General features: G+C 41.2%; 3 protein-coding genes and 1 long non-coding RNA gene across 9 annotated transcripts in view; 1 reads left to right on the top strand and 3 right to left on the bottom strand.

Annotated features, from left to right (window-relative positions):
- Positions 1 to 2,012, bottom strand: part of TBCD (tubulin folding cofactor D) — a 131,972-nt gene extending 129,960 nt beyond the window's left edge. For 4 of the 6 annotated variants that reach the window (XR_011135445.1, XM_068913429.1, XM_068913426.1 and 1 more), the window contains exons 1-2: positions 1,449 to 1,550; positions 902 to 1,120 (exon numbers count right to left, since the gene is read on the bottom strand). Coding sequence is in view for 5 of the 6 variants with exons in the window: in XM_068913429.1 (XP_068769530.1) it covers positions 902 to 1,094 (193 nt within the window). In the remaining variant the exon portion in view is untranslated. Of the gene's footprint in view, positions 1 to 901; positions 1,121 to 1,448; positions 1,606 to 1,953 lie in introns of those variants that run through there. The other 2 variants (XM_068913428.1, XM_068913427.1) reach the window with 2 other exon arrangements.
- A 271-nt stretch (positions 2,013 to 2,283) lies between these two features.
- FN3K (fructosamine 3 kinase) lies at positions 2,284 to 10,130 on the bottom strand. Its single transcript, XM_009674099.2, has 6 exons — positions 9,781 to 10,130; positions 8,538 to 8,689; positions 7,258 to 7,349; positions 5,953 to 6,035; positions 4,954 to 5,076; positions 2,284 to 4,286 (listed from the first exon to the last, which is right to left on the bottom strand). The coding sequence occupies exons 1-6, from the start codon at positions 9,919 to 9,921 to the stop codon at positions 3,948 to 3,950; spliced, it is 930 nt and encodes a 309-aa protein (XP_009672394.1). The 5' UTR covers positions 9,922 to 10,130; the 3' UTR covers positions 2,284 to 3,947.
- LOC138061593 (uncharacterized) lies at positions 8,696 to 15,572 on the top strand. The gene is made up of 2 exons (XR_011135446.1): positions 8,696 to 9,191; positions 12,321 to 15,572. It is a non-coding gene; the product is annotated as an uncharacterized lncRNA (long non-coding RNA).
- Positions 14,298 to 22,410, bottom strand: FN3KRP (fructosamine 3 kinase related protein). Its single transcript, XM_068913438.1, has 6 exons — positions 22,203 to 22,410; positions 19,970 to 20,121; positions 18,214 to 18,305; positions 17,635 to 17,717; positions 17,122 to 17,244; positions 14,298 to 16,260 (listed from the first exon to the last, which is right to left on the bottom strand). The coding sequence occupies exons 1-6, from the start codon at positions 22,341 to 22,343 to the stop codon at positions 15,922 to 15,924; spliced, it is 930 nt and encodes a 309-aa protein (XP_068769539.1). The 5' UTR covers positions 22,344 to 22,410; the 3' UTR covers positions 14,298 to 15,921.
- Between the last annotated feature and the right edge of the window lie 1,476 nt (positions 22,411 to 23,886).

The following is a 23,886-nucleotide window of genomic DNA, read 5'->3' on the forward strand; positions in this document are numbered from 1 at the left end:
AGGGCTACTAAGATGCGAGTTGCCTCCATTCAGAAACACCTAGGCAGTCTGAGTGGAGTCAGCTGTCTTTTTTGTTTGTGTTACTCTGCTCCTTATATTTTCTATGAGATGTAAAACTCAGAAGATGAAATGACCATCTTAAAATACAAAATGCATGCGTTTCTAGCAAATAGATACAAAAATGACTTTATTTTGATAAAGACATACAAACTTACGGTCAGTAATAACAAATACAATCTACCTTTTTTTCCCCTCTAGTCACACCATTTGAACACTTGCTAAAGCAAAAGATGCCCCTTTTTACTGTTTTTACTGAGCTCCATGTGTTTCAGATAGTTTGGTCCTCTCTCACCTTTGTGAACTTTCTCACAACTGCAACTTTTGCCAGCTGATACATTTCTCAGGTCAGTTCAAGTAACCATTAAAGGAAGCCTCTACCTCTGCGGGAGAGTATATGGATATCAGATCGCTGAACAAATAACTGCTTGGGTCTCAGAAACACTGTAGGTAGGGCTATATTTATAGTCAAAACCCATGTAAGCGGCAGATAATAAATTACTCTTTAAAATAGTGAGTCAGGCCTTCTACACATCAAACCATTTGCCTGCAACTTGCACACACTTCTGAAAACTTTTAACTAAATTACTGTCTGTATTTGCACAGGGCAGCTAAGCAAGGCTCAAAACTCAGATTTCTTAAATCCAAGACCCGAATTTTAATTACTAGGGCTGAACAGAATATATACCTGGAAAACAAAACGAGTTTAAAAAAAAGTTAGGCCAAACTATCTGTTAATAAAGCCCAAACGTTGTTTCTAGCCTGAAATTAGCGTTCAGCGCTTTTTTGCGTTAAAGTCATTTAAACAAGAATAGAACACAGTCCCTTTGGACGCTGGGCTTACCTATGAATTTTTCAATTGTCGTTTCTCGAGTCACCAGGTCCCCAAACGCTGCTCGGAGGTTACCGATGAGCCCCCTGACTTCCTGGCTCTCCGTGAAGCTCTCCAGAATATTTCCCCTGGCGATGACATCCGGCTCCAGGTTCTTGCTCTCCTCCGGCTCGGAGCCGTCTCCATCCATCTCGCTCAACGCCATCGCCGCGGCCGGCCGTCAGCGGCTCCCTGGCAGCGGCAGCAGGGCAGAAACGCGGCGCGACCGTCAGGCGAGCCCGCCGGGCCACCCCCCCCCGCCCCCGGTCCCGGCCGCGCCAACCTCAGGCGCCGCCGCCCCCCACACGGCCCGGCCCGGTCCGGCCCCGCCCACCCGCCGCCGCCATGCGGCTCGCCGCGCCCCTCTCCCGCAGCAGCGGGAGCCGCGGCCCGGCCCGGCCCTCCCCAGCCCTCCCTCACGGCCGGTGGCTCGCCGGGGCGCGGGGAAGGGGGTGAAGAGGCCGGTGCCCCGGGGGGGGGAAGGGGGGGGGACCGCGAGCCGGGCTCCCGCGCGCATTACCCTGGCAACGGCCGCTGCGCTGCGCTGCGCTGCCCCAGCCGGCCCCGCGCGCCGTCCCGGGCGGAACCGCCCTGCTACGGGGCGCCGCACGGGCCGAAAGGAGGCAGAGACGGCTGCGCGGCCGGGCGCGCGGCTCCGCCCCTGCCGCTCCGCGGGCGGGAGGCCCAGGGGAAGCCGCCGCCGCCGCCGCCGCCGCCTCCCCCGCCGGGGCCTCGCTTCAGTTCCCACCGCTTGTTTCGGCCCCTGCGACCGGCCCGCCGGGAGCGCGCGGTGGTTGTTTCTCCTCGGTGAGCGGCGAGGCGCCCCCCGCGGTCTCCGCGATGGCGCCGGCGGCCGTTAGCTGCCGCTCGCTCCCCCCCGCCCCGGGGCGGCAGAGGGCCCGGCGGGAGGCAGCAGGCGCACCCCTTCGGCGGGGACCGGGTACGGTTCCACCTCAGAGCTGGTACCTCCTCTCCCTCCCTTCTGCTTTTCCCCACACGCTTTAGCTACTCCTACGTGCTCTTACCAGACACCAGCCTTCATTCCCGACTTCTCCCCTCGTGTACTGCCCGTAAGAGGGAACTAAAACTGGAGCCTGAAATAGAAACCGAGTTAGGCGCCCCAGCTTTTTACACCCAAAGGATCAGTCCGACTGCCAAACTACAGCGGTGGTTTAGGGTGAGACAAGTCACCTCAGGAGCTGCTGGTTTCCCTCCATTGATTTTAAAGGAAGTTCAGGGAGACACTCAAGCCAGGACAGGGACTAGCCAGCAACTCCAAGTGTATCCGAATGTCCGTCTTCAGGCCCAAATTCTTTAACGCAAACCACGAACACAAGATGCAGGGACACCCTACATCTAGTTTTTGCAAGGCAAGTATTTTATTTGACACAGATCTTAAGTTCTTAAGTATTTTTGTTAACATTAATAAATATTAGTTCTCATGCACTTTGCTGTTTTCTCAGACCTGGCTCCTGTAGCTCTCAGCTACAATTTCAACTGGATTCCAACACAAGTTATTCCACTTTTCCACTATTATAATTGTATCAAGTGTTAGAAACACAATGTGACAGATTCACCTCATCGTAACCCACGTTCAAAGTAAGTAAAAATTGTAAACTGCTTGTATTATATTTACACAGAATTAATGTCCAATTGCTTAAAGTTATATTTTATATTTTATAACATTTAAACTTTATAAGAAACCTTTTACAGAGTAGCAAACATAAGAAAAGACATTGCTTCAGTGCCTGCTATATTCTCCTTAACTGGAATAATGTTATTTTCAAGACACTATTCATCACAGCAATACCACGTAAAGCTGGAAAAAAGTTCTAAACAGATTGGAACGTTTCGAATATAACTTTTTAGGTATCAGGCATTACAACCAGCATAAAGGCATAGGTTCACAGTCAGTCTAATTCAGATTTTCCAATTCACATAAGCCTTTCTAGGATTGCACTTACATTTACTTTCTTTACCCCTAACTTTCTTCCATTAAAAAACAGATTTGTTAATGTATTCTGGCTCACATTGCATGCCAGGATATTTGTTACATGTTCTCATTGCCTATTTTTTCTGTAAAAATAAAGCAAGTAGGAATATTTTAAAAATATTTTTAAACCCTCCATTTTTTTACACTGTTCCTTCAATAGACCAGCAGTGGTAGAACAGACTAGTTTTGCCTAGCATACGTTATTTTCTAGAACTAAAAAAAATCAAGTGCAAGTCAGCATTGCGGAAATAGTAGATGCTTTCTTGTCATCAAACAGCTAAGTCTCCCTCCTCTGATATATTTTTACAAAGTTATTTAAATATACATTATTATCATAGCATAACCTACTAAGGAATGTTACTATTAAGAAAATTCTCTTAAATTAAGTACAAAAAATATAAGAAATGCTATTATATATGCCTTGCAAAGTGCAGTCCAAAGGGGCCAATCTACTCTTTACATGAAAAAGAGGTTTCCATTTCCAGATTCATAGAATCTGAATTAAATTTTGGATCAGAACTCTTACAAGGGGGAGGACAGAAAACACAGAAACATACATGGGGAAAGGGATGGAACAGACACAGAAGAGAAGAGGAAAACTCAACAAAAAAGGGGAGAGGTAAGGAACCAGTGATTACTTCCAGTACCACAATCCCAGAACGGTAGCTCTCAATAATGAACTGCTGATAGAACAGCCGGAAAAGTGGCAAGATGCAAAAGAGCATGGAAATGCAGCGACTGACAAGTAGGACAGTCTACAGAGAGTAAGGTTAACCTATCATGCTACTTTTCCAGTCTAGTGAAGTTTTCACAAAGGATGCAGTCTTTTTTCAGCATGGTATGAATCTGTGGTAGTAAACTAGCATATACAGTAAAAATAACACAATCACTCCTAACATTTATTGAGGCTCAAAAGTGTACTAAGCCTTTTACATCTATCCTGTGTTTTATCATCAACATTAACTTCTAGGTTGTATTACTTCTGATAAGCAGGGACTATGTCAGAATTTCTCAAACCTTTTTTGTTCACTTTAAAAGCTTTCTCATTACGTTTAGGGTAGACCCCCTGTACCCTGTCCCAAAATGGTTCCAATGGTTTATATAATTAAAGAGCTGATACAATTTGTTTCGTTTTTCAAATCCCGGAGCTTTGGGTATTTTACTGTGATATGCAGAGAAAAAAGAGCTGCTAAACCCACCAAACATTCCAGCAATCGCCAGTTCAAATTCTGAATGGCCGTAAAAGGAAGCAGGGTCAAAGATAATTGGCCCAGAGTCGTCCTCGGCCACGTTTCCTGCCCACAGGTCCCCATGCAGGAGGGCAGGAACAATTTCTATGTCACAGAACATTTCAGGAATCTTTAGCTGAAAAAGCATGAACAAACAGGTAACAGTTCAGGAGTTTTGAACAAAATATTAAAATAAGCAGAATACCCTGGAGTATAAGAGACAAAACTGATCAAATACTGCCTGTTTTCAGTCCTCATGGAGCGCTTTAGAAGCGATGACTACAAGCATAAACCTAAACTACAAGTCAGTAATGAATGTTCTTACTTATTCTTGGCAGTGCTTAGCAAATCATTTACTTCATATCCTACCATCAACATCTAGTATTAACGTATTGTTTCATACATGGACAGTATGGGCTGTCACAAGAAATCCAAAATAAATTTCATTTAAAAGAAATGGTTTAAGTGACAAAGAAGATTACACTGCCCTCTGGTTCTCCCTGAGCTGCTATCATGGGGATATTCAGATTTAAGGAACTTAGTTCTTAGACATGACTTCCTATTTTATCATTCTTAGCTGTATTCTAAGAATGAAATTTCAGCGCTGACTTAGAGGTTTATTTTTAATATCCATTTAAAAAACTGAAAGCAGCATGAATCCTTTTCAACTGACTGACGTTAGACCAGCTGTGAAGTTCTTCTTGTTCACTAAAAGCCATGTAAATTTGCTGTAAAACATTTACAGTTCCACTGGCACATACTTTCTAACTTCACAAATAATAGATTTAAGACATGGTTCATACTTTTAGCTGTGACCAAAGTTCTCTGGCTTCTCTGTCTCCATAATCTTTTTCAATCAAATCCAATTGAGCTTGGAGTCGATGACGTACAAAGAAAGAAGGCCAATCGCTCTGCCATTCATTCACCTGGAAAATATGATACAAAAGTTTATGACAAACATTTTTAACATATGCCTAGTCAGTATTAATAAATACATAGATATCAAGTTAAAACGTTCACTGCTGACACAACAGTCTAAACAATGTATGACCTAGACAATGTTACTATACATTCGGTTGACTGTTCAGCTAAGAGCGGCACTTTCTTCCACGCTTAGGTGGGGCTGTCTTTAACAGCAGATATAAGTTGAGGTTGTGGCCATTTTCAGTCATTCAAAGTTCCTTAATCACGTATTTTAGAGGGAGACTCTCTAATGAGCCTGTTTCAGTTTTTCCATATTGTACTCCAAAATCTTTCTGAAAACTTAGGAGGACAGTTCAATTTTATTAGGTAATTAGGTTTATTAGGTAATTTGGTAAAAAGCTGTACTTAGCAAAGAGTTTCAGATATCGAAAGTTCATTCAGTTAAATAGTTGAATGAAATTCTACCTTATGCGGAGTCAGAACATGGCTGATTTATGTCTGAGAGCCTGTTCCAATGTTTTACGTGAGGTTTTATTGCCGAGGCCCTCTAAAAAGCAGTGGATTTTGCCATTTGCCATCTATGTAGTAGAGGTTTAGAAAAATCAAAAACTAAGATATGGCTTGTGAAAGGATACTTATTTTGTTAAGTATCACCAAGCCAAAGAACCACCACATAATCTTAACTTCTTGTCCAAACTACTGCACTTGCTTGCTGCATGCCACTGAATAGCCATCACTTTTACTTCACCATCAGATAAAAATGAAACACTGAAAGCAAAGCTGTGATCTTAAAGCTGAATGCAATAAAACAAGCTTTTGTGTACAGAGTTTGCAAAACGGTACGAGTACATACTAACTTTCACAGACATAGAACGTACCTGTGGTATATAGCCACAGCAAGTGGCTGTATGGAATCCAAACTTATCCACATACTGAAACTCAGAGTGACCTGCACCTTTACCTAATAAATAAAAAATACAAAAGTAAAAAAAAAAGAATTAAGATCATTACATAGAAAAGCATGCAAATACAGAACTAAATTTCAGACAATAGGCATAAGAAATCATTTTTAAGTATGAGCACTTATAAGTTACATTTACTTCACGGTCACAATCCTCTCTAAAGATGGAAAGAATTATCTTAACCTCGAATATATTAAATGGACACAGAGGCACAATTAGGGACTTTTATTTGGATAAATGAGTTACACACATTCAGGAACACAGTCTAGATCTCTGATCTGTAATCCCCTGTTCTGACACTTGAACATGTTGCCACTAAACATGGCTTATTTTTGAGTCATGAATTATTTGAGACTTGCCAGTATCTGGCTTTCTCACAAAAATAATGGAATGTAATATGTACACCAGTACAGATCAAACTCTGTCCATTCCTGAAGTAATGGGAAACATGCAGAAACAAAGCAGGGCACCAGATTTTAATACTAACCACTTTAAAAGAAAGAGAATTCCTTGTATGGTTTCCCATTTTGTTCATGTTTGCCTTAATCCACTTCCCAAAGAACGATGGAAGGTACTTTCACTGAGGTCAATGGAAAATGGATCATGACCTTACAGTGCTGAATTATAACCGCCTTCAAGAAGCAACAATTGTTATATATTAGACTAAATATTTGAGTTCAAAAATTCTCCATATATTTAAAGAGATATTTCATTGTGTGTTTACTAAATGGCATATATTTTGTAATAAGCTCATTGGTTGAATTGACGGGGAAAAAAATAAAAAGAAGAATGTCTGTAAGGTCAAGAGATTGATCGGCTGAAAGTCTTAACTAATACTGAAAGAGATCTCTAGCCCAAATCGTTAGTTTGGTTTAAGAAAAGTTGAAAGCTATAAATATCAACTATAAGCATTATTTCTTACTAAATTCCAGTATCAGCATATTTTTATGTAACAAAGCATGTACAAAATTAAGAATTAAAATATATACACTTAGTATTGTCCAGTTTAAAAGGATAAGATTTGTTTAATGTATATAATAGTGATTATAGTTACTCTGCATATAAGGTCCTTTTGAGGAGCGTAGCATATGGATAGGAGGTGTCGTATGAGATGGTGACACGGTGCAGACTTTAACCATCATTAAAATTACAGCGCACTACTGAGTCACAGCCAGATGAATTATTTCATTTTTGTTTAAGTACATGGTATCTATACTCTACCAATTGTGTGTGCCTCCTTTCTCAATTTCTCTCCAAGCTTCTGGTTATAAAGATGAAGATCTGCTATCTGCTCTCCAAGCTTTGAAGAATATCTGTAGGATCAAGGAAACATTACAGGAAAAAAATCTTAATTCAATATGAACAAGTAAAGGGTTCTACATTTGCCAGGAACATTCAGCTGCACAAATACATAATAGCGAGCAAATGGCTAGACAGCAACTCTGTAGAAAGGGTTTAATAACAGATAATAACCTGAACTTTAGTCAGTAATATGCTCTTGCAAAAATAGCAAACATAACACAAGGTTGTATACATAGGAGCACAGTGTGAAAGCCATTAAGTAATCCTACTGGTCAGCTCCACATTAATAAGCAGAGAACAGAACAGGATTATGTAGTTTTGGGCCCCACACTTCAAGATCAATTGGGCAGCAATAAGAATGATAAGTCTAAAAAGCCATGAGCAAAAAATTGAATTAATTGAGGTTGCTTAACCTAGAAAAAAGACGACAGAGAAACAGTTAGTTTCTGTGCATAGATACCTTGCAGCTGCAAGAAAGGGAACAATCTCTTCTCCGTGATTAGAATGAGTAGAAAAGAAGTCATGGGTTTAAAATTGCAACAAAGAAGATTGAGGTTAGACATTAGAAAACCTTTCCTAATATTAGGAACAGTAAACAACTCTCATGGACTGTTAAGCGAGGCTGTGGAATTACCATTATTCTCCCAGTAAGAATAAGCTGGCAGGCAACTGCCAGGAGGCACATAGTCATCACTACGTTCCCTTAGAGCAGCGGAATGAAGGTGATGACTCTTGAAAGCCTAATTCCATTTTCAGCTGGGTTTACTAAGGAAGTAGGTCTCAAAGACATAAGGAGCCAATAAGTTTAATGAAAACTGATAAGCTGGGAAAAGGAACTCAAATTAATACTCTCCTGGGGGAAAGATGGGCAAAACGGAGCCATTTTCCCATTCGTTTTAGTAACATCTGACTGATCAGCACATGTGGACTGGTCCGCCAGCCATCACACACAGCTCTAGACTAGCCACAGAGCGTGCCATTTCTATTGCAGGCGGAAGGTCAGAGAAGAGCAAATTATGGGGAAGGACTGAACATGTATATGCATACACATTTTAACATGGATCTTGACAGATTTAAGCTGCATCTGTAAGAGAACAGAGATGTTCTTTTCAGGAATCTCTCTGACTGAGCATAGATATAAGAGAATACTCTGGGAAAAAATGCAGTAGAAAGAAAAACAGAGAGAAGTGCAGACATACTTGTTGAGATGCTTCATCTTTAGGTACTCCATGACAAACATTGCTCCTCCTCCAGGAAGGTCAATTACTTTAATAGGCTGAGGCACTCTCACAGTATTGGTTTTCTGAATAGCTTCCAAACTTGCCATTTCCCCTTCAAACATCTTTCTAGCCTGTCAAGGAATAAGAACATCCTTGGGCTAAACTATGGATGTCTGCAACAAGTACTTTGAAAAATAGCCTTGTTTGCAAACATAACAGTTAATTCCTCCTGATAAGAGACTATAACTGCAGCAAGGTTTCAGTCCACATAGGCAGGCTTGTTTGATTACCTCAGCAGGATTTTAATCTCTTTCCCCAAATTCATCCCAGGGTAGTAGGAGAGAGAACACTTCACCTTGAATTCCCAGTTACTTACGGCAACATCAGACTACTGAGATGGAACAGCTTGGTTTATCCTCAGAGACAAGACGACCTCCTTCAAAACCACAGATGATCACTACTAAATGAAGTAAAAGATTGCATCCTTAAACTGGCGCTTTCTCTCCACGCAGGTCACTGGCCACCAGATGGGCTTGACAGCACGAACATTAAACCTGTTTAACGTACTGTGCTCTGTACTTCTAAGGTAAAGATGCTGTTCGTCACAGCAGTTTTGGGATGTTTTCGATATTGGTAAGCACATTTCTGATGCACTGGGTTGGAAAAGACAATTTAGCACTGTATTTATTTAGTAATAGAAAGTCAAGAGCTAAGCCTGAAAAATTGCAATAATCTTACTGCTAGAAACGCAGAAAACAATGGGGAAGCTTGAAAAATCTGTAGCTCTCAAGAAACGCATGAGTTTTAGCACTGGGACCCTTTGTTTTCTCCCTCCCTCTTTCCCTCCCACTGTTCTATCCTCCCAGCTGAAATATGAAGAGGAATGCAGCGAATGCAAATTCAGCTTTAGACTTGTCCAGACCCTAAGTATTACAAAAACAACTCTGCACTTGGCCTTTTTTCTCCTCCATACAGCAATGCCCGTTCCTGTTGTTGAGGGCTATCATACGGCATTACGCCACGTGCAACATTAACCAACCCCACTGCATTAATACTTGATGTAAAATATACTACAGCTTTCAAAAGAAAATTGAGAGAAAAGCTTGAACAATTCAAAGCTTGAAAATGCAAAATTGTCCATCATTAACAAGTAACTGCTAACTTAAAAAAAAAAATTGCTCTTTATATGCAATAATATTAGTAGTTAAATATTTGCATTAACCTGAGACTTGTGGTTGATCTTAACGAATACTCGTCCACTGTCCGTTTCATAGCCTTGGCCTTGGCTGATGTATCCTCCTCCCGAGCTTCCAAATGCCTTCAGAATGGAAGTTTTCAGTTCTGTTTTCAGTATCTTTTCCATGGTAATTTCCAGGCTGTTGCAGCTCTTCCCTGCTAAATCCACTGCAAAACAAGATTAAAGGTCTGGGTCCTTCTCTCACTGTCACTCTGCTATGAGGTAGAAAGGGCCACCCACCAAATCAAAACATAGCAGCTAAAACAAAAAGCAAATACAGAGATAACGTTTAGAAATGCTTTGGTTTTCTATGGGCTTTTACAGCTTTAGATGAAAAATAAAAATCTTTAGAAATATTTATTAGAATAAAATTGAGAGGTGTGTCCTGGGGTCCTTTCTCAACTGTGCTGAGCACTGCTGGTATTTGTAGTTTGGACGCGTTTTTCTATTTTAAGCTCTGTGTTCACATTGGTAGAAGAGGTAATTTTTAAACAAAGCCACTAGAGGGAGTCTAAAGGCAACAATACAAATTGTGCACATTTGTTGCATTATTGTCATTATTGAGATACGAAAAATACAATGTTGCAGTCCATAAGGACGCCGTTTAATCATGCTGCTGACCGTTAGTCAGCCAGCAGAAATAAGGGAAAAGTACTTTTTCCCCTGCTCATAACAGTTTTGTGTGGACTAGAATCCTACTGTCGTCACTGAGATCTTTAGAACTTGTTCTTTCTCAGGACATAATCCTGCCTCTTGTAAATCAGTAAAAAGGTTTTTATTGCCTGAAAGTGCCCTCCAGTCCGTGAGACGGTGAGGGGCTCGTGGCTGGGCATTATCCAGCAAAAATTCATGGTAAAAACAAAAAAAAAAATCAGGAAGGTGATAAAGAAATTTAGGATTCTATTCCTGTGTGCTTCTCCTGATTTAACATGCGATCCTTAGGGATTCATTTCACTTTCTCTCTCATACAGGAAAAGGATCCTTTGAGTAGGGCTGGATTTAATCACTTTGTACTTGCAAAGCGCCCTGACGCTCTCAGGTATAAAGTGCAACATATTATCATAACCCTGACCCTCCAAGTTTTATTTAAATACTGTCTGTGTAAAGATAACAATTTGGTTCCATGAGTAAGACTCGGTCCTAGCACATCACAACCTGTGCAGGCCTTGTTCCCACTTGGAGCAGCCACGCCATCCATCTCTCCAGCGACTTTCTGGATTCTGTGCCATTGCTTCTACTGTGCTTTCATGCATTTCTCTCTCTTTTCAATACCATTACTTTACAATGCCAAAACTAAGCAGCTTATGCGAATCAAAGGACAGAGTGATTACAAATGCTGGCTTCATTTAGGGAGGCTTCTCACTACGTTCCCAAATGGTTCTAGTCATCCAGTAAATCAATGAACATGCACTGAAAGCAATTTGATCACAAATGTGGACCTTGGACCGTTTGGGGCATTCAGATCACATGACTTTGATTTATAGTCAGTGAAAATGCCAAGCCATTTGAGTTTCAGGAGGTGCCCTGAATAGCAATCTGCCATTATAAGAATGGTCTCCAGCTGCCAAAAGGAGGGGACCATACAAACACAGGTCGCAACTGAGCACCTGGGGAAAGGAATGTAGTTACAGCAATAAAACCAACAGACAGGAAGTAGAGGCTCTTCATTCTGCCTCATGAATTCTATTCATTCATTCTTCTATTTACTTGCAAAGGACAAAGACACAAGGAGAGTGGACTTTCATCCACAGTGTTACTACTGAACTGGAAGTGTCCAGAGTTCCGTAAGCCATAGACTTCTCTCCTACGATTTCCAGTGAAGGTGCCAATAGTTACCAACTATAAGATTCCTTTGAGCATCCTGGCATTTTGTTTTTGGTTAAACCAGGAACAGGACTGCGTTAATCCAAGAGATAGCAAAAGACTTCGATTTGCCTCCATTCTGGATCAATACTGAACTAGCTAACTATAGGTGAAAGGCCTAATTTCCTAACAACACTGTGCATCTAGTCAAGCAGCTTCAAACATCTTGTTTTCAAACACTGGAAATACAATTCAAAAGCGTCCCAAATGGGCTTTAAGTAACAGAAGTGCTTTAAAAAGCTCACTAGTCCAGAAAAGAAATCTCACAACACAAACAATTCAGCACCATGGCCAGATCAAAAATAAAACTATTAATTGCTTAGTAATGAAATGTGAGAAGATAGCAAAGGATTATAAAAGACTATTTATGTGAGTATTGTTAGGCTCTTGGACCGAGACCCAGCTTCACAATTACGCTCGTAGAGGATCTTTTAGCAGTTTACTTTCCTGGCTCTTTTTCCTTGTTTTGCTCACAACTCCTTCTAGCATCTGTTAGAATATTATCTTGCAAAGAAAAGAAAAAAAAAAAGCTATTCTGATTCTGGTGTGTTTTAATTACCAGAAATATACTTTCTCCTTAAGTCTTTTGTCACAAGCAGCGTCCACAAGACAAGCTAATTAAATTACCACTTCCCGCTCTTTTTTTATTTCTTCTGTAATAGGCCAGGACCAGTTAAAATCACCCCATCTGTTTTGGAAAAAACAGTGAAGACGAAAACTAGGAAGAAAAACAACACTAGACTGCAACATTCATATCTTCAGGCAGCTTCTGTAGTTGCAAAGAGGGCAGCAGTCTACAAGAATTACAACAAAAATACTACACTGATACATAGGGTATATGAACTATAAGTACTTACTATTTTAGAAGTGTGGCTTCCACGCATATCTGAAGGAGTGACATTTCTATTTTTTTTGGCTGAAATTTTTCAAATGCGCATATCACTGACTTAACTATACTTCTGTTTTCAGAAGGCATAGCACAAAGCTAATGCTGCTTTAAAAATCCACCTTTAAACAAAAATGGTAAAATACCACTTAAAAATACTACAAAACTACCTATACCAATTTTTTTTTCCACTTCCCATAGATGTTTGGCCAAGTTGCTAAAAGACTTCACATTGCAGACATGTAAAGACTCTGACATGGTGTCTCAATCTGATATACAAAACCTTCAAGTGTATTTTTAACATACATATATATAAATAGATATTACAAAATTCCCCTCCTAGAGTCATGTTCTGCACATTGCATCATTTCACTTTTCATTTGCTTATTAAAACAGAGGAAAAGCCTTTCACTGGAGAAGCATATCATTCTGGAGGTCTAAAAAAAAGGGTGCTGGTCAGACTTGGCAAGTCTTGATAATACTTGCTCATTTTGATTAACTATGTTAAAACATGGATAATCAAGTATGCTGATAACAGCTGTGGTTTTGGGGGGTTTTTTTTTGCTGCACTAAACACGCATATGGAAAGTAGACAACAATTGGCATTAATGTAGTACAAAAAATGTATATATAGATTATATATATATATATAAAAATAAATGACAGGCATATGAGAGTTTTGTATCTCCTTCCTTAAGTTGTCTGTATCCACCTGTTGTCCCATCTTATTACTTGGAAAACATAAGGCACGTCCAGAGCACAGAATGCAACAAAGAGGTTAACAAGAAGAATCATGAGAGTGGTGCAGAATTAGATGTTATGGAAGAAAACATTACCTTATAGAACTGCTGCAATTTCTTTGTAAGGGTCAACCAGGAGCCTGCCTTCAGAAGAGAAGATCTCCTCCTCTTCTCCATTGTCTGATTCAATCATTGTTTATGAGAACTCAAAACCAAGGGATCCGTGGTACAGTAGAACTGGCTATTACATTCCATTTGTATTCTTCTTTACTGCCCTTCCGTTTTTAATGGTAGCACAACATGGCTCAAAAAAAATGAGCCTAATATCCCTGAAATTAAGACCCTAAATATAGCTGTTTCTATTTTTATAACCTGCATACAACACAATCACAAAAATATTTTGATTTTGGTCTGTTGAAAAAAAAGTGAACTCTGAAGACTTACCTTTTATCACTCAGTCTACAATCGACAGAAAATCCACCTTCATGTCACTTTTCACCTTCTGATAATAAAAAGTATTTCCGTATATTAAAGATCTTGATTTGTTGAAGTTTTGTAAACAAAATAACCTTATTAAATAACTTCTTTATTATAAGAATGCCCTTCTTTATAAGGGCATTTGGATACGAAGAGTTGAGGAATCTATCCAGATCGACTGCTGCTGACCACAGCATTTCTTCAATCAGCTACAAAAAGCAAGGGTAAGTTTGGGTGAATGTGGTAAGGATAAGGACAAGGACACAACATTTCATCTACAATATCCAAATAGCTAGTATCATACATAAAGTTTGAAGGAACAGATAGGACCTCAAACGATACCGTAACGGAACAACATGTTGTATATTTTCTTCAGTGACACACTGCTCCAGATTAAAAGCCATGACCAAGTTCCCACCAACACCTTTGCTAACCACGACCTTCCAACAAACTAGGCACCTTTAACAGGTTAAGGCAAGTAGCTTCCCATAAACCAAAGTGTAAAGTTTTAATTCAGAAAACACAGACAACAATAATCAACTGGGAAACTTTTTTTCTTTATTTAAGCAATAAGTAGAAGCCATTCTATGGAGCAAAGCTTTAGAACGTTTTGTAGCCAAAGTTAAACAGCCAGTGAAAAGACTAGTAGCATTAAGGGTAGAAAGTTACATCAAGTGATAATCTTCTCTAGAACTGCTGTCAGTTCTTCCAAATAACTGCAAAACCAGCAAGTAAAAAACAAAACAAAAAAACCAAAACACTCAGCAACATGACAATATCCTGTGAAAAAACATTTTTTAATTAGTCACTCCCAAACACTCAAAAGTCAGGTTAGGAATCATGCATCTCTCTCACCTACCTGGCACACTCGCACCGAAATATCATTACCAGTCTATGCCAAAAACAGCAGAATTACAGTTTTAGTATTATTGTCTTGCAAGTATAGGAAATAGCTAGTCTGCAACTTTGTGCTTTAAATCTTTAAAGTATGTTCTATGACAGTGGTGGAGAGTAGCTGTTCTGTGAGTTACATCTTAACCTCCTTTGGTTTCATCGCTCTTGGGATAAGAGACAGAAAGTACACTTTGTGGGGATCTAAGAAAAATAAGTCAGCTTATGGCATCTGTATTCTAAATTACAGAAAATTTACGTGAAGCCTATAGCATGATCTTGATGGCATTATCCCGTGGGCAATGAGGACAGTCAAAAAGTGCATTTTTTGTTCATATTAGTAAGTACGTCTTCACAGGACGTAGGCATGTGGAGTGTCTTACCTGAAAGTCTGCTTTAAGACTGCCCCCTATTGGACAAAAAAACATGATCCAGAAAAGACAATGAAGCTAGCTCTGGTGAAAACAAAATTGCTCTAGATGGCAGCCAGCTGGTCACAAACGCAGAACAGCCTACAAGAATGCCATGAAGCACCAAAACGCACATGCCTAGAACAATTTACAAGCATTCTCATGCTGCTTTGTAACAGAACTGGAAGCAGTCTTCATCCCATAGAGCCGCATTACCAAAATGAACAGCAAGTCCAAATCACTTTTTACGAATCCCCTCACACAATTTTCTTGCTAACTTTCAAAATGTTTTGTTGTTGTTTTCAGGCACGTAACTGGAAATGAGGAGACCTGAAATATTCAGAGTAATCTATCCAAAAGAGGGGGGAGAAAAAACAACAAAAAGCTATGAGCAACTTTTTTAGCCATCTGCTCAATAACCGAGAAAAACAATCTTCCATTTCACAAACGCTTCTCCGTTTTCCGTTACGGTATGAACGCAAATCTTTAGCTAGCATTTCTCTACTCTGAGGCGCAACTGGTCCTTAACAGAGAACTACTTCCAAATTATTTACACTTGACTTCGATTTGAATTAACTTACCTAATCTCAAGTGCACAACATCTTAACACGAAGGATGTTTTATGTAGCTGAATAAAACCCTTCCTTGGATATTTCCCTCTTAAAAATTATCCCCAGCTATCCTAAAAAGGGATGAATATGCCATGCTTGGTATTCAGTAGGACTCACTGATTCTAGATCTTTAGCTGTGCAACAAGGTCAAGGGTCTAGTAGCTATTTTAACATTACACTCCTGTAGCTGCGTTACCAAGCACAGGGTTTTCCAAGCAACATGGGACGTATTCTGCTTGAGCAGAAAGTCATTTTACCAGGTTTCTCATAATGTTTAGGGAAGATCCTCTATACCCTGTACCAAAATGGTTCCAATGATTCATGTAGTGAAAGAGCTGATAAAGCTTTAGGCGTTTTTCAAATCCCGGAGCTTTGGGAATTTTACTGTGATAAGCAGAGTAAAAGGAATTACTAAAGCCACCAAACATCCCCGCTATTGCAAGTTCATACTCTGAATGGCCGTAGAAAGAAGCCGGATCGAAGATAATTGGACCAGAATCATCCTCAGCCACGTTTCCTCCCCAGAGATCCCCATGCAGGAGAGCAGGAACAATTTCTATGTCACAGAACAAACTGGGTATCTTCAGCTGCAGGGGGAGAAAAACAAGACATACCAGTAATATAGTTTAAGGTGAGTGACTGTAGGGTTTTATCCACGTACATACAAAGGTTACAGAGCATTAATTCAAACTTCTTTAAAGCCAATTAACAAAAAAATGCAATTTGAAACAGCATAGGACCTGATCGATAGAGATGCCAAGAAGATCAACTGGATTTCTACTTTAACATAGATGCTGGCAGTTGAAGGCTAGTCATCCAGTCACACATCCCACTGCCAAGCCTAGCATGCGGAAATGATGCTATTAGAGATTCCATCCTGTACTAACCAACTACATTCCATATTTTTTCTCAACTGCAGGAAGTTCAGTTGCTCTTTGGCATTAAAAAAATTGAAAATATAAAAATGCATTCAGTGCTGCAGTATCAATCAGCTTCAATAATAATAATAATAATAATAATAATAGTGAATCTCTTTATCAACCCTGAAGGCATTCCTATAAAGCAGCAACCAAAAAGGTAACGTTGCCGTCACTTAAATGCAAATGTTACATGAATAGATGATGTGAAAGGGCACAATTCCTAATACGTATTTCTCATCATCCACATGTTCTAGGGAATGAGAAATGCGAACCTGATCCAGTACTTCCCACGTAGTAAAGCGACGTGCTATTTGGCACTCATTCATTTGGGAACATTAGTACAGGTGATGTGGCAAAAGCCAGTATACCTTAGATTAAAGAGCATTTTAATCCCTAAAAGCTGGAGTCTCTTACCAACAGAACCCGGAGCATCCCAACGAAAGACAGAAATTCTGTTTTAATAAAAGTAGCGCTAAGCAAGTGATACCTAGCTATCACTATAATGAGAAGTGAGTGAAATTCTCCTACCTGAAGCTTTGCCCAAAGTTCTCTTGCCTCCCTATCTCCCACATTCTTTTCAATCATGTCCATCTGGGGCTGGATTCTTTGTCTGGCAAAGAAAGTCACCCAGTCATTCTGCCAGTCGTTCACCTGAAGGAACAGGATTGCAGAGCAGATATTAGTCCTACACCACACAAAAGACAAGTTTTCTTCTTCAAATAAAACTTAGGAGGAGAATACAGCCTTTGTGTTGATAGTATCCAGGACAGTAAATGCTACTATTTTTTAATGGAAAGATACCTTACAAAATTAAGTTAAGGAAAAAATAGTTTTCTCAGTAATAAAGACAGGAAAGAAGAAATACAAGGATATCATACGCAGCTGTAACTGCTGTCCTTAGCAGGCTGAACAATGTCTTTTGTTGTTATAACTCCATAGAAATAAATGGATTTGCATTATGGATTATTTTGGCCTTTTGTGCTACTCAAAGCAAAAGAACATAATCCTAAAATTTTACCAGTCTGATGAAGTACAACCTACCTGTGGAAGATAGCCACAGCAGGTAACTGTATGAAAACCAAATTGATCCACAAACTGGACTTCCATTTGCCCTTGACCTTTACCTTTCAAATCAAAGACAAAAATCCAACACTAATGACAAGATTCTAAATATCTACAATGCAAAAGGACCTTAAAAAACTATAGAAGTGCACAATTTTTTTTTAACTGAGAATAAAAAAACTGCACCTCAATACTCTTTTTTATTACAATGCTTGTGGCTGTTGGTTTTTAATTTTAAAACTTGATGTAGAGTTACATTATAATTTTCACTACGTTTTGAGGTGGTATATCTCCTCTGTTACCAGGTCCTTGCAGAAACATTAGCTCAGGATCCCAAGGGTCCCAAATTAAACAAGTGTTTCACATAAAGGGATCCAAACTGAGCAAACAAAGGCAAACAAGAAGGCCCCCTGTCTAGGTCTTTCTTCAAAATCTATTTTCATGACAGCTCTACTGGAAGAAGACAAACTTATCCTGAAATAACAAAAGCTATTTGAACTGACTGTTTCGCAGGTTATTATTAACTAGATTAAATTTGCAAACAGCTGTGTACTGTACCAACTGTGCTCTCCTCTTTCTTCAGCTTTTCCCCAAGCTGCTGGTTATGAAGGTGGAGATCAGCCAATTGAGTTCCCAGCTTTGCTGAATGTCTAAGGAACAAAAATATTCTTAGCAACATTGATACGTGAATGAATCCAGTTCCTGACAAACAAGGAATTATTTGGACGCATTTATCAAGCATGTGAAAGAAGTTCCGCATCTATAGCGAGGTAAGTTTTCCAGCTAGTACGGTCAGAGATACCTCTTCTTCCTGCAAAGATTATGTATTAACAGAGAACAAAATCTGCTTACATGGTTATCTCTGAAAACACTAATTCAAAGTGAAAGCAAATAGCGATCCTAAATTTAATAGCAATGGGACACTAGTGATTCTTATTTCTGCACAACATTCGTTCTATACGAACTTTCAGCAAGATACCTTGCAGTAAGAAAAGCATGCAGAGTAGATAATGCACTTTTCTTGACAAACTGACTTTGTGAGACAGAGTGAAGCAGGATTCATCCTTTTCTTTGTCTCCCTCTCTCTCCCCACCTCCCAGGAAACTTGCATTAACCTTTCAGCAACCTCAATTTCTGGCTTTCTACAGCTTTCCCTCTCTAAATGTTAGGTGTCTAGAAGACAGAAGAGAAAATGCACTTACACTTACTCTCTAGCAGAACAAAGTAACAAAGTTCCTGTTACTTCTTCAGCAGCTTCTGATCTCCAAAGGCAGTTGGAAATTACCCCCTTGCATTTTATGAGATTCTTAAGAACTCACTTTATGTCGTTGACCTCACGTCCAGCTCTTCTCCTAGTCACTTGTTCAGATGGCCCTCATTTATTAATCTGTTTTTAATAAAAGCTTACCTTCTGTACAGTTCAGAAAAGCCTTGCAGTAATTGCAAGTAATTCTGGTAGCCAGCAGCTTCCCATGTTAACAAAAGCATGCTCCCACTCCTGCCTCTGACCTCTCACACCTTTCCCTGCCCTAAAGGCACTGTCATTTAAGGCAAAGTTATTTCTTCATTTTGTTTCTGTTAACACAGAGTGTAGCCACCTCCTGAAATTTGTACAGCAAGGGTTGCATTTGCACACTTTTCCTTTCAATCAGCACAAACACAACAGGATTTGTGCTCTTTCTCCTAGACTTCACTGAGGGCTCTTCATGAATCACAGACTCTGCAAGTGGGCAGGGTGAGGAATAAGTCTTTAAGCCAGCTGTGGAAGTCCTGAGATTGGCTTGAGAAATTGGACAAGTCCGCCTCCCTAACGGAATTGGACAGAAGTTTTCATCGTAATTAATTTCCCCAGGAATTTGCCATAGAGAAGGGATAAACGCGCAAAGGTTTTAAACTATCAAAATCAAGACGAGAATTATTAAAAATATTAAAACCAGGATGTATTCACTTTGGGATGTGCCTCTGCATGCTTATGACAAGAAATAGTAAACAACAGTTCTTGCCCCAAACAAAAGTACATACAACAGGTGACCAGGCAGGTCATTTTCCAGTCCCAATTCTCAAGACCCTTACTATGAAAACCACTAATTACTTTAAAAAAATAAAAACACTCTGATGCAAGACTGATTTGCTAGGTGACGTATTGGAATGTATTTTATACAGTTCTCTGCTGTGTAACTTCCCAAATCTATCTTGACTTGCTTAAAATAATACATTAAAATTGATTTCATTTCCACTTTGAAAATAAGTGATTTAATTGCCATAACAGTCCAAATGTATCGCTAAAGTAAGCAATGATAATACTGTGCTTTACCTGCTTAAGCCTCTCATTTCCAAATGCTCCATCACAAACAGAGTAGTGCCTCCAGAGAGGTCTATAACTTTAATGGGTTTGGGCACTTTTACTGTCTGCGTTTTCAGGATGGCTTCCAAACTTGCCATTTCTCCCTCAAACATTCTTCTAGCCTGCCAAAAATTAAAGGAAAGCATCAGTCTCCCTCACAGTTAAACAAATCTCTTACACAAAACCAATCAAGGCTGTAAACTTTAAACAAAAAACGAGGGACAAGTGAGTTAGAGCGTGCATAAGCTGTAGGTAGATCCACACCTCCAGACTTGACAGTCCTCTCTGAATTACAGGAGTCTCACTTCATAAACCTACTGCATAGAAATGACTTAGGTTCTAGCGTTCTTTGTAATCACAAAATCACTCAGAGAGTCCATTTATAATAGAAAGAGTGCAAACTGCATGTATATAAAAAGTAGGTAATATTTTATTAATGGATTATGCAGCAAATGACTGGGAAGATAAGTGCAACGATGTATAGCCAACCAAAAGAATGGTGCTGGTCTTCATATTCCTCATGTCTTTTCTCACACAGACTGCTCAGTAATATAGCAAAAATAACTGTTGCCAATTTTCAAGCTAGCCCAGTCTGTAGTCCATAAAACGATATTCCCTGGCCTACTTCCTTTGCCTCATGGGAAAAAAGAATATCAATAATAGCAGCCAAACGCCCCTCACTGCGCTTGCACAGAAACCTTTAGAACCCAAGCTACTACCAAAGGCATTCGCTTTGAGAACATGCTGAATTCAGGATCTGTTTCGGCAACTGTTATTTACATCGACTCAAATCTATTCTCTGAGTTGCTCCGTTAACCTCACTGGCACAAGTCAGGTGAAGAAACGCTACTCAAGAAGACTGAGACAGAGGTGGCAGAAGAGGGCACGTGGGAAATCCACAATATCTGATAAAACACAACGACCAACATAGAAGCAAAATACTACTACTTTAGTACTAACACAGTCAAAGGACTATTTGCAATAGGCATTGATTAACAATTCGAAGGCCTATAGGGGATCGAGAATAAATAACTGCTGAATTACTGATATGTGTGATACCTTCATTCAGAGGAAATCAGTAAATACTGTATCACTAGCTAAAGCATCATACTAGGTTAAAGTCAGCTGTTAACTTTAAAAGAGTAAAAACCACAGTGCTTTCTAAAGAAACTGCTGATATACCTCCACTGCTGCACACACAGCACAGTATTATAATACAGTTCGGCAAAGTTTGCTCTAATCAGCATTCAGAATACACAGACACAGGCAAAAGCAGAGAAAACAAAATGACTGCTGAATGGAAGATTTATCCAGATCTTTCTTCTAAGTCCTATCTTGTACCTAGCTGGACTGCATACCTAGATATACATTTTAAAAAGGCTTAAGTGAAACTTAGGTTGCTATCAAGTTAAACTATTTTCAGTCCAACGTAAAGCAGAAAAACCTTTCAGGATGTTCTTGTGTTATCACCGCAGTGCATTTGATTTCCATCCAGCTCCCTGATACGACCAGAAAGGGGAGACAAGTTTGGAATAAATATAGTTGCAGACATCCTTTCAAAAACATTCCTTTGCTAGTGAAGGTAAATAGCGGTTCTGCCTTTTGTTCTTCCAGTGATACCATTCCCTTGACAGGCACAAGTGTTAAGTGCCTTCAAAGTAAATTCCACAGGATCTCTCCTTTTGCCAGCAGGAATGCCATACAGGTATTTCGTGTCACCCTTATCTCTATCAAATGCAGTCATCTACTTTCTACAGTAGCTGATAGCCCATCCTGGAAGAACGAGGAAGAAAATCCTAACTGGCAATTACGGAGAACACCGTTTATTGAGGAAAAACTACTTAGGCAGGCACAAGAAGGGACCCGCTGTGCTACAGCGAGGAAAGACAACCGTCCCTCAGCAGACAAGTCGGCACCTCCCGGCTGGCAGCCGCCGCCACGCCAGCCCCGCTGCCCAGGGGCGCGCCCTGCGGAGCCAGACGCGCACCTGACCCGCCCACCCCCGCGCCCCGCCACCGCCCCGCCCGCCTCCCCGGGGCGGAGGCCGCCCAGCGGCGCCCACCTCCCACGCCGGCGGCAGGCCGCCTCCGTCGGCCGCCGCCGGGGCCCCGCCGCCGCCCGGCTCCTCAGCGCGGCGGCGCCCCCACAACGGCCTGCCCCTCCCCCCCCGCCCCGAGCTCGCCACACGGCCCCCACCCCCCACCTCCGGCTTGGAGTTGCTCTTCACGTACACCCGGCCGCCGTCCGTGTCGTAGCTCTGGCCCTGGCTGATGCAGCCGCCCCCCGAGTGCCCCGTCGGCCGGAGCACGGAGGTGCCCAGCTCCCGCTTCAGCGCCTCCTCCATGCCGCCCGCGGCCGTCAACGCGACGCTGCCGCCGGCACGGCGCCTGCGCGGGGCGGGGCGGCAGGGCGCCTGCGCGGGGCGGCACTGCGCCTGCGCGGCGGGCGGGGCCGGCGAAATGGCGGCTGAGGCGGAGAGGGCGAGGTTAGCTAGGGCCCGGGGCCCGCCGCGGGCAGAGCTGGCGGCAGAAGGCGGCCGAGGGCGAGAGCTGGGTTGCGGGGCCGGCGGGGAGCCGCTGGTCTCCCGCTGGGGGAGGAGGAAGCGGGAAGTTTCTCCTCGGGGACGCAGAGCGGGGCGCGGAGAGGCCGCGGCGCCGCCTCGGGGTGGCGGGCGCGGAGCGCGGCGGGCCCGGCCGGGGTGCGGGGCCTCCCCGTCCTGGTGGCCTCCCCAGCCGGGGCTGCCCCGGGGGATCCCCGCCGCCCTGGGGCTGGGCAGGGTGCGAAGTATTGCCAGCAGAAGCCGTGTTTCTGTTGGAGCGTGTTTTGTTCTGCAGGGAGACTCTCAACGCGCTGTTGTCTGAGGTCGTTTCCCTGAGGTGGGGGGGGGGAGGATTTTTTCCTACTACAAACGCAGAGGATGCACGAGTCAAGGAAAAGACGTTGCAGTAGGGCGATATATGTAACAGTGGGTAGTACTTTTAAAATGTTTCGGCTTAGTGGGCCGTAATGAAGGTACATGCTCAGATTCATTCTGTTCCTCAACAGTGATGAGAGCAGGTTGCTATTACTGAACAGTGGACAAGAGTTGCTATGAGGTAAATTAATACGCCCTCTTCCTGTTAGAATTCTTTTTTATTTAGCAACTAACTCGTTTGTTGTTATTTGTAATATTTAAAGTACAATTTCCAAGTGTAGAAGCTGGAAGAGTCCCTTCTGATCTTTTATTCATCTCTAGTATTTCCTTAAAATGTCTGTGGCGATCATTTTCTCACTAGTTACAATCACCGAGTTCATCTTGATTTCTGACAATGTTTACTGTCTTTGGAAAAGTATTTCATTATTCTTGATTATATTCCCATTCGCTACACTGATTTGTTTTGTCTGGAGTTTTTTAAAGAATTTTTCTTTCTAAGCAATTCAGACACCTATGAATAAGCATCTGTTGCCACATTGTAGTTTAGACAAAGAGCAATTAACACTAATTCTGAGTTATTGATTTGTATTTTCAAATTTTAAACTGGGTCTATTTTTGGAGATTTTATTCTTTCAGGTTTAGTGCAGGAGGATTAAAGCTCAGAGTCCTCTGAGAGTTCCTCTTCAGTAGCAAAATGACAAGTGGTGAAAGGATGGAAGCTTTTTATTCCCAAAAGTCTCTGAACTTTCCTTTTCAGAGGTTCCCATATGTGTTTCTTCTTTTTTTTTTTTTTAATGTAGAACCTTTGTCCAGGTAGAAATTAATCTTTTGCATTTGGCAGGAATTGTGGATATACAGTAGTCCAGACAGATTTATCATGAATATTTTGGCTAGCATTCTGTGTTTTTGGCTATTTCTGCAGTGCCTGGACAAATCATCCATGTGTTTTGTTTGCACCAAATCCAAAACTTAG

Source organism: Struthio camelus, chromosome 19 (genome assembly GCF_040807025.1).
Source record: "Struthio camelus isolate bStrCam1 chromosome 19, bStrCam1.hap1, whole genome shotgun sequence".
NCBI lineage: Eukaryota > Metazoa > Chordata > Aves > Struthioniformes > Struthionidae > Struthio > Struthio camelus.

What these genes read in the sequence shown, in the direction of transcription:
- FN3K (XM_009674099.2), bottom strand. Translation starts at nt 9,921, where the DNA reads ATGGAAAAGATACTGAAAACAGAACTGAAAACTTCCATTCTGAAGGCA. An exon ending in GCTGTGGCTATATACCACAG is followed by an intron (nt 5,077 to 5,952) that starts GTACGTTCTATG and finishes CATATTTTCCAG; the next exon opens with GTGAATGAATGGCAGAGCGA. An exon ending in AACTTTGGTCACAGCTAAAA is followed by an intron (nt 4,287 to 4,953) that starts GTATGAACCATG and finishes ATGCTTTTTCAG; the next exon opens with CTAAAGATTCCTGAAATGTT.
- FN3KRP (XM_068913438.1), bottom strand. Translation starts at nt 22,343, where the DNA reads ATGGAGGAGGCGCTGAAGCGGGAGCTGGGCACCTCCGTGCTCCGGCCG. An exon ending in AGAGCAACTCCAAGCCGGAG is followed by an intron (nt 20,122 to 22,202) that starts GTGGGGGGTGGG and finishes AATTTTTGGCAG; the next exon opens with GCTAGAAGAATGTTTGAGGG. An exon ending in AACTTTGGGCAAAGCTTCAG is followed by an intron (nt 16,261 to 17,121) that starts GTAGGAGAATTT and finishes CTCCCCCTGCAG; the next exon opens with CTGAAGATACCCAGTTTGTT.